We start from the raw sequence: 16,808 nt of genomic DNA, 5'->3' as shown, positions 1-16,808 counted from the left end.
CGAAGTTGCCCATGTAAAGATTTGCGTACGTCGGTGCCGCACAGTTGCCCATGGCCATGCCGGACATTTGGAGGTACCACTTGTCATCAAACTTAAAGTAGCTGTGATACAGAGTATATATCATCAGCTCCAGTATAAAGGGTTTCAAAGAATCATCCATTTTAGATGAAAGTAGAGCTTGCTCTATGGCATTGATTCCTCCGTCATGGGGAATCGAGGTGTATAGGCTTTTGACGTCAGCTGTGCATAGGTATAACGTTTCATTCTCACCAATTTGTACTGAGTTCAATTTGTTCAAAAATTCAGTGGTGTCTTTTATGTAACTTTGTAGGTTGAGAACCATAGGTTGAAGATAGCGGTCTATTAATTTTCCCGTAGGTTCATGGATTGAGCCTCTGGTAGAAACAATAGGGCGGAATGGAGGGTCCATCAAGTTTTTGTGGATCTTAGGTAACATGGTGATAGATGGGCTTCTTGGATGTTCTACCGTGAGATATCGCTTGGTTTTGTCGTCAATGATCCCATCCGAAGCGGCTTTGTCAATGATTGGTTGTAATTCAGTGCGGTAATCGTTCGTGGGATTACCTTCTAGAGGTAGATATACATCAGGATCCATCACGTGTTCCCGTGTTCTTTGGTCGTAGAGTTGAGTATAAAGGATGACCAGAGCGCCGCCCTTGTCAGCCTTAATACATTTAATGGAGGGGTTCTTGGCAAGATTCTTCAGGGTATCCAATTCCTTATTGGTGATGTTTCTCCATTTTTTTTTCCGAAAGTTGATCTTGGCAATGTCCTGTTTGACCAGGGTCTCAAAGGTATCAATGCTTTTATGACTGGCGGGTGGTATGAAGGTGCTCTTTGGGCGTAAGCCCATAAGTTGATCCGGTTTCTGTTCTCTGGCTGGTTCTAGGATGTTTTCGAAAAAGTGCCTCAGTCTAAGTTTCCTGGTGAGTTTATAAGTGCTGACGTCCAGTTCCAAAAGGTTCGTGTCATGAGTAGGAATGAATGACATGCCTTTTTGTAGAGTTCTAGTCTCAAGGTCAGTGAGTTTAGTGCTTGAGATGTTAATCACTAACGATTCTTCTTTTGAGTTTTTTGTCGGGTCCTCGCTTGATGTTGGGTTTCCTCGTGATTTTTTGCCTGCCCTTTTCCCCCGTCGGGGTCTGCGGTTTTGTCTGGGCCTGATCCTAAAAAAGGCTCACTGGTGGTTAGGTCTACGTCAGAGGTCGATGGTGTTTCGTGGAGAGGACCGGTGGAGGCTGAGGCACCTGTCTGGGTTCTTTTAGGAGGACGGTTAGTAATGTCACTTCCTGAAGAGGAGGTATCGGTGTTTGGGTTGAAGGGATTGTTTCTTCGTCGTTGGGCGTATAGATCCGCCCACGTGTAAACCTCTCCCAATTTATAGTCCAAGGTATCACGGCGAAATTTCCGGATTTTGCGTTCGTTTATTTCCCTTGTGTGTTTCTCAAGTTGTGCTTTGATGTCCTCTAGGGTGGATGTCAGTTCCTCAGCGGTTATTGCTTCTTTCAGTTCGTCCTGTATAATTTCAATTTCGTGAGAAAGTTTGGTAAGGATGCCTGAAAGTTCTTCTACAATTAGTAGTATAAGGTCCAGACTACACTTATTAAGAATAGCGTTCCATTTTTCAATGAATGTTTTGGAGTTCTTGCATAACGACGGTTTTAAAGCGATCCGTAGGCCACGGGGAATGCGGAGTACCTTGTGGTATTTAATGAGGGTACGGGCGTGTAGTTGTTGGTTAATGCGACGTTTAGACAAGTATAATAATTGTTTGACGCATTGCTCTTTGGTTCTGCTGGTGGTGGTTTGTGTGAGGTCTTCATCGATCAAAGCATAGATTCTTGCTGTTGCATCAGTGTCAAAAGCTAGGATGTCAGCTCTTGCTTCGGTAGATTTCGAAATCTCTTCGTATTGCATTTTCAAAGTTCAAAAGTACGTGCTGCCAGCCTTAGGAACAGAAAAGTGCGTTGAGACGATGTAGAGTTGGGGCTTGGCGCACAGTAGGTTGTGTAGAAAGTAAACGTGTATATAATAAATTGCAGTAGTTTCCAGGTGCTCCACAGGTGTCGCATCCGTTCGATTGCGACTCCAAATGACTGTTAGTGAAGTGTGCTACTGGAGTGTAGGCACATCCCTGTATAGGGCACACTGATTCGGTTCTAGGCACCCTGTGCCATAGAATTCCAATGAAGGTTCAAAAAGCGAAGAATGTTTTTTCACGAAAAATTTATTCAATAAAGTTCATATTTTTCTCATATGAATCAAAGAATTGACGGTGAGATCATGGTATTACACGGTGCTCCGATGCATTTCGGACATACAGTCCTTTGTCAAGGAGCTCTACAAAGAAATGATGCAACAGGAAAAAGAATCAAAAACGAGCCTTCATGGTAAAAGTACAGTCTTATACGTGGCAGGGTGATTAAAACGACCGCGTGCAGCCCAACAGTAGAAAAAAAAGGTGAGGGTAACAGGTGAAAAACAAAGGTGATTCCTGAAAAACGGAACTATTCTGTTAGCGGGTTGTGCTCAGGAGAGTGAGAATTTAGTGAAATGGAAGACAAGTCTCTTAGGTCTAAGCGGTACACGAGCGTGTGTTTACATGGCGTCAATGGCCCGTACCCTCATTAAATACCACAAGGTACTCCGCATTCCCCGTGGCCTACGGATCGCTTTAAAACCGTCGTTATGCAAGAACTCCAAAACATTCATTGAAAAATGGAACGCTATTCTTAATAAGTGTAGTCTGGACCTTATACTACTAATTGTAGAAGAACTTTCAGGCATCCTTACCGAACTTTCTCACGAAATTGAAATTATACAGGATGAACTGAAAGAAGCAATAACCGCTGAGGAACTGACATCCACCCTAGAGGACATCAAAGCACAACTTGAGAAACACACAAGGGAAATAAACGAACGCAAAATCCGGAAATTTCGCCGTGATACCTTGGACTATAAATTGGGAGAGGTTTACACGTGGGCGGATCTATACGCCCAACGACGAAGAAACAAACCCTTCAACCCAAACACCGATACCTCCTCTTCAGGAAGTGACATTACTAACCGTCCTCCTAAAAGAACCCAGACAGGTGCCTCAGCCTCCACCGGTCCTCTCCACGAAACACCATCGACCTCTGACGTAGACCTAACCACCAGTGAGCCTTTTTTAGGATCAGGCCCAGACAAAACCGCAGACCCCGACGGGGGAAAAGGGCAGGCAAAAAATCACGAGGAAACCCAACATCAAGCGAGGACCCGACAAAAAACTCAAAAGAAGAATCGTTAGTGATTAACATCTCAAGCACTAAACTCACTGACCTTGAGACTAGAACTCTACAAAAAGGCATGTCATTCATTCCTACTCATGACACGAACCTTTTGGAATTGGACGTCAGCACTTATAAACTCACCAGGAAACTTAGACTGAGGCACTTTTTCGAAAACATCCTAGAACCAGCCAGAGAACAGAAACCGGATCAACTTATGGGCTTACGCCCAAAGAGCACCTTCATACCACCCGCCAGTCATAAAAGCATTGATACCTTTGAGACCCTGGTCAAACAGGACATTGCCAAGATCAACTTTCGAAAAAAAAACCGGAGAAACATCACCAATAAGGAATTGGATACCCTGAAGAATCTTGCCAAGAACCCCTCCATTAAATGTTTTAAGGCTGACAAGGGCGGCGCTCTGGTCATCCTTAATACTCAACTCTACGACCAAAGAACACGGGAACACGTGATGGATCCTGATGTATATCTACCTCTAGAAGGTAATCCCACGAACGATTACCGCACTGAATTACAACTAATCATTGACAAAGCCGCTTCGGATGGGATCATTGACGACAAAACCAAGCGATATCTCACGGTAGAACATCCAAGAAGCCCATCTATCACCATGTTACCTAAGATCCACAAAAACTTGATGGACCCTCCATTCCGCCCTATTGTTTCTACCAGAGGCTCAATCCATGAACCTACGGGAAAATTAATAGACCGCTATCTTCAACCTATGGTTCTCAACCTACAAAGTTACATAAAAGACACCACTGAATTTTTGAACAAATTGAACTCAGTACAAATTGGTGAGAATGAAACGTTATACCTATGCACAGCTGACGTCAAAAGCCTATACACCTCGATTCCCCATGACGGAGGAATCAATGCCATAGAGCAAGCTCTACTTTCATCTAAAATGGATGATTCTTTGAAACCCTTTATACTGGAGCTGATGATATATACTCTGTATCACAGCTACTTTAAGTTTGATGACAAGTGGTACCTCCAAATGTCCGGCATGGCCATGGGCAACTGTGCGGCACCGACGTACGCAAATCTTTACATGGGCAACTTCGAACTCTGTCACATTTACAAAAACGCCAACTGGATGAACTATTTAAAACTTTACGTACGGTATATTGACGATCTGTTCTTCATCTGGAAAGATTCAAAAGAAAACCTGGAATTGGCCCTTATCGAACTTAACACCAAAGACGATCGCATTGAGTTCACTTGGAACATCAGTGATCAGGAGATAACTTACCTGGATGTTTTGATTAAACTCACCCCTCAAGGCATTGTAACTGATCTTTTTCGGAAGCCAACTGATCGCAACAATTCTCTACTCTTTAGCAGTTTTCACCAGAACTCATTGAAACGACATTTACCCTTCAGCCAATTACTTAGAGTCACACGCATTGTGTCTGACCCAGAAACAAGGATGACCCAAATTGAATCTATGAAAACCAGGTTCAAAAACAGAGGATACCCTGATGACATCCTACAAGACGCCGTTCAACGAACCGGCACAATACCCCGCGAGAAAACCTTACAACGAACTGTGAAACCAGCAGACCACAGATTGGTCCTTGTGTCGAGGTATTCCACCTCAAGCAGATGCTACAAAAACATTATCCTGAAACACTGGCGAATTCTTTCTTCAGAGCCTGATTTTAAGGATTTGTTCAAAGAACCACCTATCTTTGCATACACCAGACCAAGGAACCTCAAGGAAATTCTCTCTACACCGATTTTGATAGGGGAAACCACGCAACACACAGGCACACGTCCTTGTTACCACTGTAACAACTGTAACAACATCATTAAAGGCAACAACATCAACCACCCAATGCGAGGATTCAACATTAAATTGAATGTAGATGCCACCTGCGACTCTTCCAATTTAATTTATCTTTTGAAGTGCCCCTGCGGCAAAATCTACGTGGGGAAGACTAGCCGAAAGATTAAAACCCGACTTAATGAACATAAGTCCAATATCCGTACAAAAAATTCTAAATCTAATGTCGCCACCCATTTCAACGAGGCTAACCACAATGTGGCTCAACTCAAATATCTAGTTCTGGAGGTGGTCCCTAAAACAGAAGGGAGAGATAACAATAAGACTCTGCTTCAACGTGAAACATCGTGGATTTACAGACTTCAGTCTCAAAAACCATTTGGTCTTAACGACCGCACTGAACTCAGTTGTTATCTGTAATACATTGTTTATTGGTCGCTTTGCACTGACATTCTGCTGTTGTTTTACCTAATGTCCCATTGACTCTTTATACATCTTAGCCTTCTTAAAATGGCCGCCATTATCACAGTATAGGTTCACTACGTGTTTACAGCCTGTAGTCCTTCGTTGATTTTCATCATTACTTTTCGAGCATAAACCTCACATTCCCCCGCTGAGCCTGCACAGCCGACACCGACTCGTTGCATGCTGCACGACCCGGTAATTAAGTAAGTACTATTTCCACCCCGTTTAGCTTTTCAAACCGCGTGGCAGTCTATGCCACGCTAGAGCATGTTCACATTTTTCATAGACGTCATTTAATTCCACGCACACTTTTGGCTTAGACAACAGACGTTATTTAAACTCACGCATGCTTTTCACTTAGATAAAAAGGCACGTTTTTACTCAGCCAGCACCTTCATGAACACAACGCGTTAACGGATTAACTTCTTCCATTGACGCCATGTAAACACACGCTCGTGTACCGCTTAGACCTAAGAGACTTGTCTTCCATTTCACTAAATTCTCACTCTCCTGAGCACAACCCGCTAACAGAATAGTTCCGTTTTTCAGGAATCACCTTTGTTTTTCACCTGTTACCCTCACCTTTTTTTTTCTACTGTTGGGCTGCACGCGGTCGTTTTAATCACCCTGCCACGTATAAGACTGTACTTTTACCATGAAGGCTCGTTTTTGATTCTTTTTCCTGTTGCATCATTTCTTTGTAGAGCTCCTTGACAAAGGACTGTATGTCCGAAATGCATCGGAGCACCGTGTAATACCATGATCTCACCGTCAATTCTTTGATTCATATGAGAAAAATATGAACTTTATTGAATAAATTTTTCGTGAAAAAACATTCTTCGCTTTTTGAACCTTCATTGGAATTCTATGGCACAGGGTGCCTAGAACCGAATCAGTGTGCCCTATACAGGGATGTGCCTACACTCCGGTAGCACACTTCACTAACAGTCATTTGGAGTCGCAATCGAACGGATGCGACACCTGTGGAGCACCTGGAAACTACTGCAATTTATTATATACACGTTTACTTTCTACACAACCTACTGTGCGCCAAGCCCCAACTCTACATCGTCTCATCCCCCGACGCAGCCACATCTCCGGCCACCTGAGGGACCTGCACTGGCTCCCCGTCAACAAGAGGATCACGTTCAGGCTCCTCACCCACGCACACAAGTCTCTCCACGACCTGGGCCCCAAGTACCTCAACGACCGACTGACCTTCTACACGCCCACCCGCCAGCTACGATCTACTAGCCTCGCCCTCGCCGCCGTACCACGCATCCGAAGAGCCACCGTCGGAGGCAGATCCTTCTCCTACCTGGCGGCCAAGACATGGAACTCCCTCCCCATCCACCTTCGACTGACCCAGGACCATCTCGCCTTCAGGAGACAACTCGAGACCTGGCTGTTCGAGCAGTAGCGGACCCCTTCCCTCAAGCGCCTTGAGACCCTCCCGGGTGAGTAGCGCGCTATATAAGTGTTATGATTGATTGATTGATTGATTGACAAGAAGGTGAAAAGACATATGGTCAAATCGAAAAGGCCTTTAATGTCAAGTTTAAGCCAGTGCCAAATGTGAATTATAAAAGAAATATCTTCATCCAGAGACCAGGTAAGACCATTGAAGAGTTTGTTGAAAGACTGGATGTTTGGTAAAGCACTGTAAATGTAATACATTTATGATGAGGAGGCTACCCTCCTCGGAGTAATCAATGGATGTCTGTCGTAAGCATTTCATCGACGAATGCTGATGGAAACTGATATTGTATCAAGTCCTCATGGCTGCTTGCGCTGACCAGCGTACTTATCGCCAAGTGACTGACATGGAGGCCGTAGGTGCCCAAAGTGCGTTGGTCGTGAGCACGAAAAGTAAGCCAAGGTACAAGGCCGAGGGACACAAGGTCCTGTCTCCATAGAATAACAAAACGTGTTACAGATACGGACTGTCATTTCCACACAAAGGTAAATGTCCCGCCATTGGACAGATATGCATAGACTGTGGTAAAGCGAATCATTTTGTGACGACTTGCAACACGAAGATAAAAGTAAGTGTGTAATATAGAATATATTTTTACTTAGTCCTGCGTGGATTCCCTTTTGTGGTTTACTCACTGTGTTGTTGCGTTAGTGCGTTGCACGAATGCTCTGCACATTGCCTCTTTAAATTAGCCTGACTGCTCTGTGCCAAGCTACCAGAGGGTGAGTGCAGGTTATCTCAGGTGTGTATCTTGCTTACTCTGACTAGAGTGGTGGATTCTGCCTGGCTTAGGTGCCTACCCTAGCCAACCAGAAACCCCATGTCGAACAGTGGTTCTTGTGAATCACTTGATTTCCCAGCATGCTCCTGCTGCAGAACTAAGTCATCCCACTTTGTGTAGGAGGACTAGCCACCATTTGTATCTCAAAGGGAAGTGTGACTCTTTTTCGTAGATCATACATTTTTTTTCCCTGAATTGTAACTGTTCACTTCTCCATATTATATCAATGCAGCTTTTTCAAGAAATATTTTCTTCATGTAATTTTCAATGTTTTTTCTATTTTGCAGAACAACAATCACATCTAGAAAATATGAATGGGAAAGAAAGACATAAAGGTTCCGGAAGCAAGATGAATATAACTCAAAATATCTACATAAAGAAACGGCGCAGAATGCACATGAGGGAGAGACGCTTTGCTTGTAATGTGTGTGAGAAAGGATTTATCAATGAGACACTTCTTGTGAGGCACAAAAAAGGACACACCAGCCTCAGGCCATATCCCTGCGGAACGTGTGAAAAGTGTTTCACTCAAAAGGGAACTTTTTTACAGCATCAAAGAACACACACTGGAGAGAGGCCGTATCACTGTACAGAGTGTTCCAAGCGCTTTGCTCATAAGAACAGCCTTGTACGACATCAAAGTTTACACACAGGAGAGAGGCCTTATCACTGCACTGTGTGTTCCAAGCGCTTTGCTGATAAGAGATCCCTTGTACAGCATCAAAGCGTACACACAGGAGAGAGGCCTCATCATTGCACTGTGTGTTCCAAAACCTTTTCTTGTAAGGCAAACCTTGTACTGCATCAAAGAACTCACACAGGAGAGAGGCCTTATCACTGCACTCTGTGTTCCAAGCGCTTTTCTCATAAGACGAACCTTGTACAGCATCAAAGCGTACACACAGGAGAGAAGCCTCATCACTGTACTGTGTGTTCAAAAACCTTTTCTCAGAAGGCAAACCTTGTATTGCATCAAAGAACACACACCGGAGAGCGGCCTTATCACTGCACGCTGTGTTCCAAAACCTTTTCTTGGAAGAAAAGTCTTGTACTGCATCAAAGAACTCACACAGGAGAGCGGCCTTATCACTGCACTCTGTGTTCCAAGCGCTTTTCTTATAAGGCGAACCTTGTACAGCATCAAAGCGTACACACAGGAGAGCGGCCTTATCACTGCACTCTGTGTCCCAAACGCTTTGCTGATAAGGGATCCCTTGTACGGCATCAAAGAACACACACAGGATAGAAGCTTTATCACTGCACTGAGTGTTCAAAGCGCTTTTCTCGTAAGGCAACCCTTGTACAGCATCAAAGCGTACACACAAGAGAGAGGCCTCATCACTGTACTGTGTGTTCAAAAACCTTTTCTCAGAAGGCAACCCTCGTACTGCATCAAAGAACACACACAGTAGAGAGGCCTTATCTCTGCATTAAGTGTTCCAAGCGCTTTGCTTATCAGGGATCCCTTGTACGGCATCAAAGTGCACACACAGGAAAGAGGCCTTATCACTGCACTATGTGTGAGAAGAGCTTTACTGGTAAGGTACATATGCAACGGCACCAAATAATACACACTAAACTGAACCCCATCACTGCACAGTTTATGCCAGGAACTTCACTCAAAATGAACGTTTCTACAACACCAATAAATACAAACTAGATCCATTTTCACTGTAACAATCTTATGTCCTGCTTACCCCAAAGTAAGTTTTACTGGAATGTTGTAACTTAGCGAGGGCTTATAGTCATCAATTCCTAATGGCCAGTGTTCCCTGTAGGGAGCGCGCATTTAGTGTAATAACCCTGAGTGGGCAAACTCCGTTGCGAAGCGCATACACTTCATACATCACTAAGGCACCAGTTGCAGCTCTCGCTTTTAAAAAGCGAGCAGCGTGGAAAACAAGATCTCTTGCATGAAGGAGCACAGAGAGCAGATCTTGGGCCTAGCAACATACCACCGTGGAAGAGGGGAGAACGAGCAGCGTACCTCTTAAACAGCAGTGTATCGGGTTGCCGATGGTCACAAGTTGTGCAGCATGTTTCTTCTTCGCATGCTGTTTGCTGCACTAGTTTCTGACAGAGGCTGCAGGGCTTTACAGGCTGCAGTGGCTGTCCGGGCATGATCCGCGCCTTGCAGATTAATTTATTTTAAACATCCAGGCACTAATTAGCATTGTTCGGTATTTAAGGGCACGATGTACGGCATACTGATGTTTAAGTCCCAGCTAAAAGTGTTCAAAGGCAAGCACTCAGTGCGTATTGGTATGCCTGTGCTAAACTTATTTAGAGAAGTAATTTCTGACCCTGCCACAAGCATGCTAAGGCATATGTGCCCCTAGTGAAGCAGCATCATTAAGATGAGTCATTTCCCTGGCCTAGACCTGGGCTCTGTAATTGCAGCTCTGGTCACCTGTGAAGCGTGATTGCTAGCAGCCGTACAAGAATGTAAGGAGACTATGATCGGTAACCAATCACATCCTTGTGTTATTTCTTTATAAATGTTCTGAGTCTTTCTCACTGCGAGTTGTTTCTTTTGTACCAACCGAATATAGGATTCATTTACCACCTCGCTCACGCCATTACATGAGGGCACAGCCGCAACGCTATCACACGTCTTACAAAACACACACTAAACTACTACTTACACGTCACAACAACTTTTAGCTCACAGCTAGGGCTCTCACCACAGACCCCTATTCACAGATGCCAAAGTCCCTACTCGCTTCTCGGAAAGGACTTGCGTCCATCTTCAGCCCAGGTGCTGCTCGCTCTTTGTGGTGTGTGATTACCGTTGGAGCTGCAGAAAGAGACGTGGGCTCTTTTCCCTTCCCATCATACCTTTTATCACATATGTTTAAGAGTTAGTAGTTGAACTGTAGTGATTGCATATGTATGTAGACCTCTTTTCCTCAATAAATCCTGCTGTATCTTGCATTACAATGGGTTCGAGTCAGCATTATGTGCATTTAAGATCCCCTCCTATAGGATTCACATTTATTTTTTTGTCATTCTGTAAGCTCTACATCGCTCAGGCTTCGGTAGTAAAGAGTGCTGCCGCAACCAACTGCAAATCAGCTAACCCACTGAGCAGCCCCTTATCTATGAGTGCCGCCAGGTATAACTTGATTTACCTCTTGTAAGGAGTAAGTACTTTGTCCAGAATAATTTTTTAAATAAATTTTTTGCTTATCTCATTCGAAGAATGCAAAATACAACAAGACTTCGGGCAGGATGTACTAGCATCAGGAATACCGATTTCCTATTTGCGATTCTTTATGAGTCGCAATTTGGAAATCAGAATTCCTAACGTATGAAACTCTTTTGAGTGTCGTTAGCGATTGCTAGTGAGTGACAAATAGACCTTCCTCATGCATATTAGTGAGGTAGGTCACAATTTGAGACCCATTAGGAATCACAGCCATCACAGAGATGGCAGCCTGCTAAGGTCAGCAGACTACCATGTCTATGATAGGGTTTTAATAAAGCAGTCTGTTTATTTTTTTTAATGCAGCCCGTTTTCCTTAAAGGATAATGGGATGCATTTAAAAAGAAAAAAAATACGCTTTTTCGTTTAATTTTTTAAGAGTAGACAGTGGGGTCCGTGGGACAGCCGCCTGCTCTTAAAAATATTTGTTTTCCTTTCTTCAAAGGACCCGTACCTATTTGCAAATGGGTTACCACCTCCTTCAAAGGAGTCAGTAAAACTTGACCCTAATTCGGTCGCAAAACTTTCATACAGCCCATTCAGATTCAGTAATTGGAAGAAATGCCGTAAACACGCCCCTTTTAAATACCAAATCGCAAACACTAATTGCAAGTAGGTAGCGTGTTACTGAATCACAATTTGTATTTGGTACATTTGTAAAAGCATTTTTGTGGTTGGGCGTTTCTGACTGCAAAAATGCTTTGTACAAGGGGCCCTTAATGATTTACTCCCCCAGCTGGAGAACTAGCCAATAGGGCACTAAACTAATGGTGCTGTGCCAGCTTTGCACGTGTGCAGCAACAGCGAGGCACAGGTTTTTTCTTAAAACAAATTAATCACTGCAAGCATTCATTTATTTGTGCTCCTCATGATTGAAGATATCTCTTTCAGCCTTAGGCTTGGAGATAATATTTTGTTTGAAGTCCATGTTCGTGTTTTCCCAGCGGACGGCAGATGCTCCTGCTGTTCTTGGCCCATTCATCACACACTCCTGCTGGTGCTTGCTGACTCTTTATGCTTCTGTGCACTACCATTGGTGCAGCAGGTGCAGTGGCACGGGGCCCAGGGCTGTGAGGGGCCAGTTGAACCTGGTAAATTACTGTATATTAGCAGCCCAACAACAGTCGAATTGGTGATTTCCTTTGCTTGCACCTGAGCTCATGGCATCCTGGTCTTTCCACAAATATGCATAAACCCGAGCAGGACGTTCCTGCTAGCACTGATGGAGAGGGGGGCTGTACGTTTTGGAAGGAGAGTCGATCTCTCAGGACCATGCTCAGATAAAATGATCATTATTACGAATCTCTGCACTGCCGACGCCTGAGCAGCAGGAACCCTTTGTCTACCTCTTCTTGGTTAATGCGGGACTTCATTCTGCCTAAAATAAGGTTCCCGTATGTTACATTTAACAACACAGTTTGCTTCCTAAATGCAACGGCAAAGTTAGATTTTAGTGGGATGAACAGCACATAGGATTATACCTGCAAGCGTTTTGGAAATAGAAACAGACACACACAGGCATCAACCCTTTTAAGAATATCCATGCCTTATGTCCCATATACTCCACTGCACGTGTTGTGTAGCATTCCGCATCATAGGGAGGGGACGCCTTCACAAAAGAAGGGTCGAGGATGTGTTGCATCTTAAAAGGCTTCAAGCCTGTGCTCTGCGTGCTGCAGATGTCCGCAGTGGATGCCTTAACAATCTGTGCTACCTTACATGCTTACTAAGACATAGGAACAATTGTGTATGTATGTCAATTATAACTGAGGATCAACAAACGTTTTGGTTTAGAGGATTGCCTAAACCTTTTTGTTTAGTAGCTACAAGGACTTTCTTTCTGTGGCACTTTGCATTTCATGTTCACTGTGCTGCGGCTCACCATTACCAGTCCAACGAATACAAAATGCAATTGAGAATTGGTTGCAGGTTGCAGGTTTCAGGCTCCACTCATCCTCCACCGTTCCACAAGCAGGTAGTTTGGATCTTCCATTTATTTAAGGCAATTCCTGAAATATCAGAAATAGCTGTATAGTCCAGAAAATTTTTTCACACTCTCAGGGGATTCCTTTCTTTTCTTGTCCAACTCCTCTCTGCTGTTTTTTTTAAATTCTTTTTTTATTAACATTTTAAAGATCACACGTGCACATTTGACCACCTCATAGTCCCACTTCATAACATAGTTCTTGTATGATACAGAAAGTAGCAGAAAGCATTCAGTGGAAAGTGGCGCTCTTCAGTATACCTTTCTGCTGCTGACAGTCATTCGATAGACCTCTCCCCACACATCTGCCCCAGAGGACCTGTTGTCCGTACATTCTTCAAATGCATACATTTGTTCGTCCTTTGCGGGGGTCTGGTGTTAACGCAGTCCCATTCCATAGCCCACCACGCTGCAGCCTGCAATCCTCTTTTAGTATCCTGTGTCCAGCATCGCCCCTCTGCGTGCCCTTCCTCCTCGGCATTTTCGCAATTGTCCACTAAGTATGCCTTATAAAGGGCCCAGTAGTCCCTAGGGTGGTTCTGCACAGACTGAAGCTCATTAGAAGTGTCCAACTACTCATTACAGTATGCCATGTCCGAGTGCCGATCCCCCAATTTTGGGGCAGGGCACCTTGCCCAGCGCATCGCTTAGCTAATAGTAGTCCAATAACTGCTAGCTTCCTGACCGATTTTCCTAGGTCCTTATCGTATCACAATAAAGCTAGCATTGGTTCCATCTGTATAGTGAGGCTGTTCTAGCCGTCAATACCTGGAAAACTCCCTCCCAGAATTGAAGTATCGCTGGACAGTACCAAGCAGCATGTATAAACCCTTCTTCCAGCTCACTGCATCGCAGGCAGTTTGCAGATTCCCATAAGCCATATCGGTACAATCTTTCCAGCGTATAACACACACGGTTTATGTACTTAAAGTGTATCAACTGGTGTCCCCATTTACAGATCCCTCCTTAGTTGTAGCGCAGCAGGACTGCCATACCTTATCTTCTATCGGCCTACCCACGTCTCTCGGCTAGTCCGATCTTGCTTTAGTCACACGCTCGCGACTGCAGGAGGCTCCAGCTGGAAACTGCAAGGCCCAGAAGGCAGTGGGCACACCGGAGGACAGCTTGCCCCTCCCCCTAGCCATCGGGGGCTACATAGACCTTTCGCGGCCCACGACTGCAGAAGACTCCAGCTGGGAACTGCGAGGCCCAGAAGGCAGTGGGCACACTGGAGGACAGCTTGTCCCTCCCCCTAGCCACCAGCGGCTACATAGACCTCTCGCGTCTCCCGCTCCGCGGGAAACGCTTGCGACTGCAGAAGGCTCCAGCTGGGAACTGCGAGGCCCAGAAGGCAGTGGGCACGCCAGAGGACAGCTTGCCCCTCCCCCTAGCCACCGGGGGCTTCATGGACCTCTCGGGTCTCCCGCTCCACGGGAGACGCTCGCGAATGCAGAAGGCTCCAGCTGGGAACTGCGAGGCCCAGAAGGCAGTGGGCACACGGGAGGACAGCTTGCCCCTCCCCCTAGCGACCGGGGGCTACATAGCCCTCTCGCGTGTCCCGCTCTGCGGGAGAAGCTCGTGACTGCAGGAGGCTCCAGCTGGGAACTGCGAGGCCCAGAAGGCAGTGAGCACACCGCAGGACAGCTTGCCCCTCCCCCTAGCCATCGGAAGGACATAAGCGTCTGGACCCTCCAGCTGCGCGGGACGCATGCGGGCGGGCACCGGGCTAAGCCCGGGTAAAGGGCGGTCCGTCTGTGGCCGTCGGGGGCCAGAGGAGGCTGGGCTGGGCCACCCCCCTTGTTATCGCCTCAAGAAGGTACTGTTGACATTTTACGAGTGCCTTAATAGCACGAGAACCTAAGTAATGGGGAAGAGAAAATGTATGGAGGGAGGGGGTGAGGGCCCAAGTGTACTGACAAAGGGGAAGAAGTCAAAAAAGTCTAAGAAAGTAGCAACGCATGCAGGGGGGAACTGTGTTATGGACCGTATTGACGAGCTAATCGAAGAAAGTGGAGCACTACTTACAACCAACCACCTCCCTAATCAGAAGCCAGAAAGTGGATGTAAGAGCCCCGTGGAAGTACTAAGGGTGGGGATTAAACAAGGCCCAATAGTGGTCCCTGACATGTTCCTAGGGAGAAAACAAGGTAACAGAGTTCTAGATCAAGGGAATGCTGAGGGGGGAAATGAGATCAGTAAATCTGGTATAGAACATAGAGCAATATGCCCCCTTGTGGTTGATCCAAATATTATTTGTTAAATTAGGTTTTCAGCCCTAGCAAATACTGATAGCTGTAGTTCTACGATTGATGGGGAAGGAGCCCAACCCAGTACATGTGAGATTGTTGTTCTCCAAGGAGCTAGTGAATCCACACTGGGGGGACTTCTTGATTTTCTCGTTCCCACTAAGGAAGACAGCACTGCCCTGACCATTGTGGTCAAACAATTATGTAAACTGGTTGAGGGCATGCGGGTTAAGATCGAAAGCCTTACCGCTTCAGTAAATAAAACCATATTAGGCCGGGGTCCCTGTTCTACTTGCATAGCAAATAAGAAAACAAATGGTATGCCTATAGATCAGGGCAATGTGGCAACTCAACGCATTGTGTCTCGCCCAAGCAGAGATAATGTTTTGATCCAGGCTGGTGCTTTGCATAGCGAAGCGGCTAGGGCAAGGAAAGGGTTGTCGCAAGTCCCTTACACTAATGTTGGCAAACAACCAATTGCAACGTTAGGGGAAACCCAGCTAAGCAAAAGAAGTGGTGATTCCAAACTGAGCGTTAGACATCGTGACCAAGCTAGCATGTCCAAACAAATTAACAATAAAATTCCTAAAATGGACAGAGGTAAACAACAACACCATGCTGATATGAATGAAACACCGAAAGTTTATTTGGTGAATGTTCCAAAATTGGGCCCTGGCAGGGATCGAGAATCAAGTGAATCTCTAACTAATAAGGGTATTCATTGGATTAGGAACACCAGGGGTTGTCGATCAGTGATAAGAGATGATATTGTTAGGGCACAAAGGCTTTCTACCCAAGGGGGCAAAACCGACTGTATTGAACTAGTTCTTAAACCGGCAAATATGGCAGAGAATTTAATACTGTTGGAATTTAGAAGTTGCTCCCCAGTTTATTCTACCATACAAATGAGATCTTCTCCCCCACAACATTGCCTGGCTGAAACAGGAAAGCAAGCACTCGAAAGTGAACAAGGCTGTTCGGGCTTAGAGTCTAATGATTGACTACCAGATAAAGGTGACCAATCAGGCCTCTCAGTCTCTATCGTAGCGGAAAGTCCGAGCCTGCATGTAGATCTTAATCCAGGCATTCTTTGCACACCAGTAACATCGTGGTTGTTGGAAGATCACGATAACCCCATGTCCGGTCGCGTCCTAGAAGGCCCAAATTTAAATTTGAACCCTAACCTCCCTGATGGCCTTGAGAAATTTGGTTCAATCTTATCTTGGAACGTCACAGGATTGAACACGAAGGCCCGGAATGGGCCTCGTTTATTAATCTGTATACTATCTGTCTATTCCAAGAAACCTGGCTACTTGAAGCACAGTATTTCCCGGGTTTTTTAAATGTTATCGTACCCGCGGAAAAGGGCGAAAGAGGGCGACCTTCAGGGGGTATAGTTATCTGGATTAGGCAGGACTTAGAAGTTAGTGTAAAGGTGCTCCCCTCAAACCACAGGGATATACAGATTATTACCCTTAAGTATAGACAGGCTAAACCTGTAGATATCTACAATGTATATGCAAGGAGTACATGGGGCAAAAAATCTG

The 16,808-nt window shown here is 45.2% G+C and overlaps 1 protein-coding gene across 1 annotated transcript in view; it reads left to right on the top strand.

Moving 5' to 3' along the window:
• The window catches only part of LOC144832382 (uncharacterized), a 72,103-nt gene extending 61,396 nt beyond the window's left edge, over positions 1-10,707 (top strand). Inside the window, exon 3 of the mRNA XM_078689084.1 lies at positions 8,114-10,707. Coding sequence (XP_078545210.1) covers positions 8,114-9,072 — 959 coding nt within the window. The 3' untranslated portion in view covers positions 9,073-10,707. The remainder of the gene's footprint in view (positions 1-8,113) is intronic.
• The last annotated feature ends 6,101 nt before the right edge of the window (positions 10,708-16,808 follow it).

Source organism: Lissotriton helveticus, chromosome 1_1 (genome assembly GCF_964261635.1).
Source record: "Lissotriton helveticus chromosome 1_1, aLisHel1.1, whole genome shotgun sequence".
Lineage (NCBI taxonomy): Eukaryota > Metazoa > Chordata > Amphibia > Caudata > Salamandridae > Lissotriton > Lissotriton helveticus.
The sequence above is the reverse complement of the archived record's forward strand: the minus strand, read 5'-3'. Positions and strand labels throughout refer to the sequence as shown.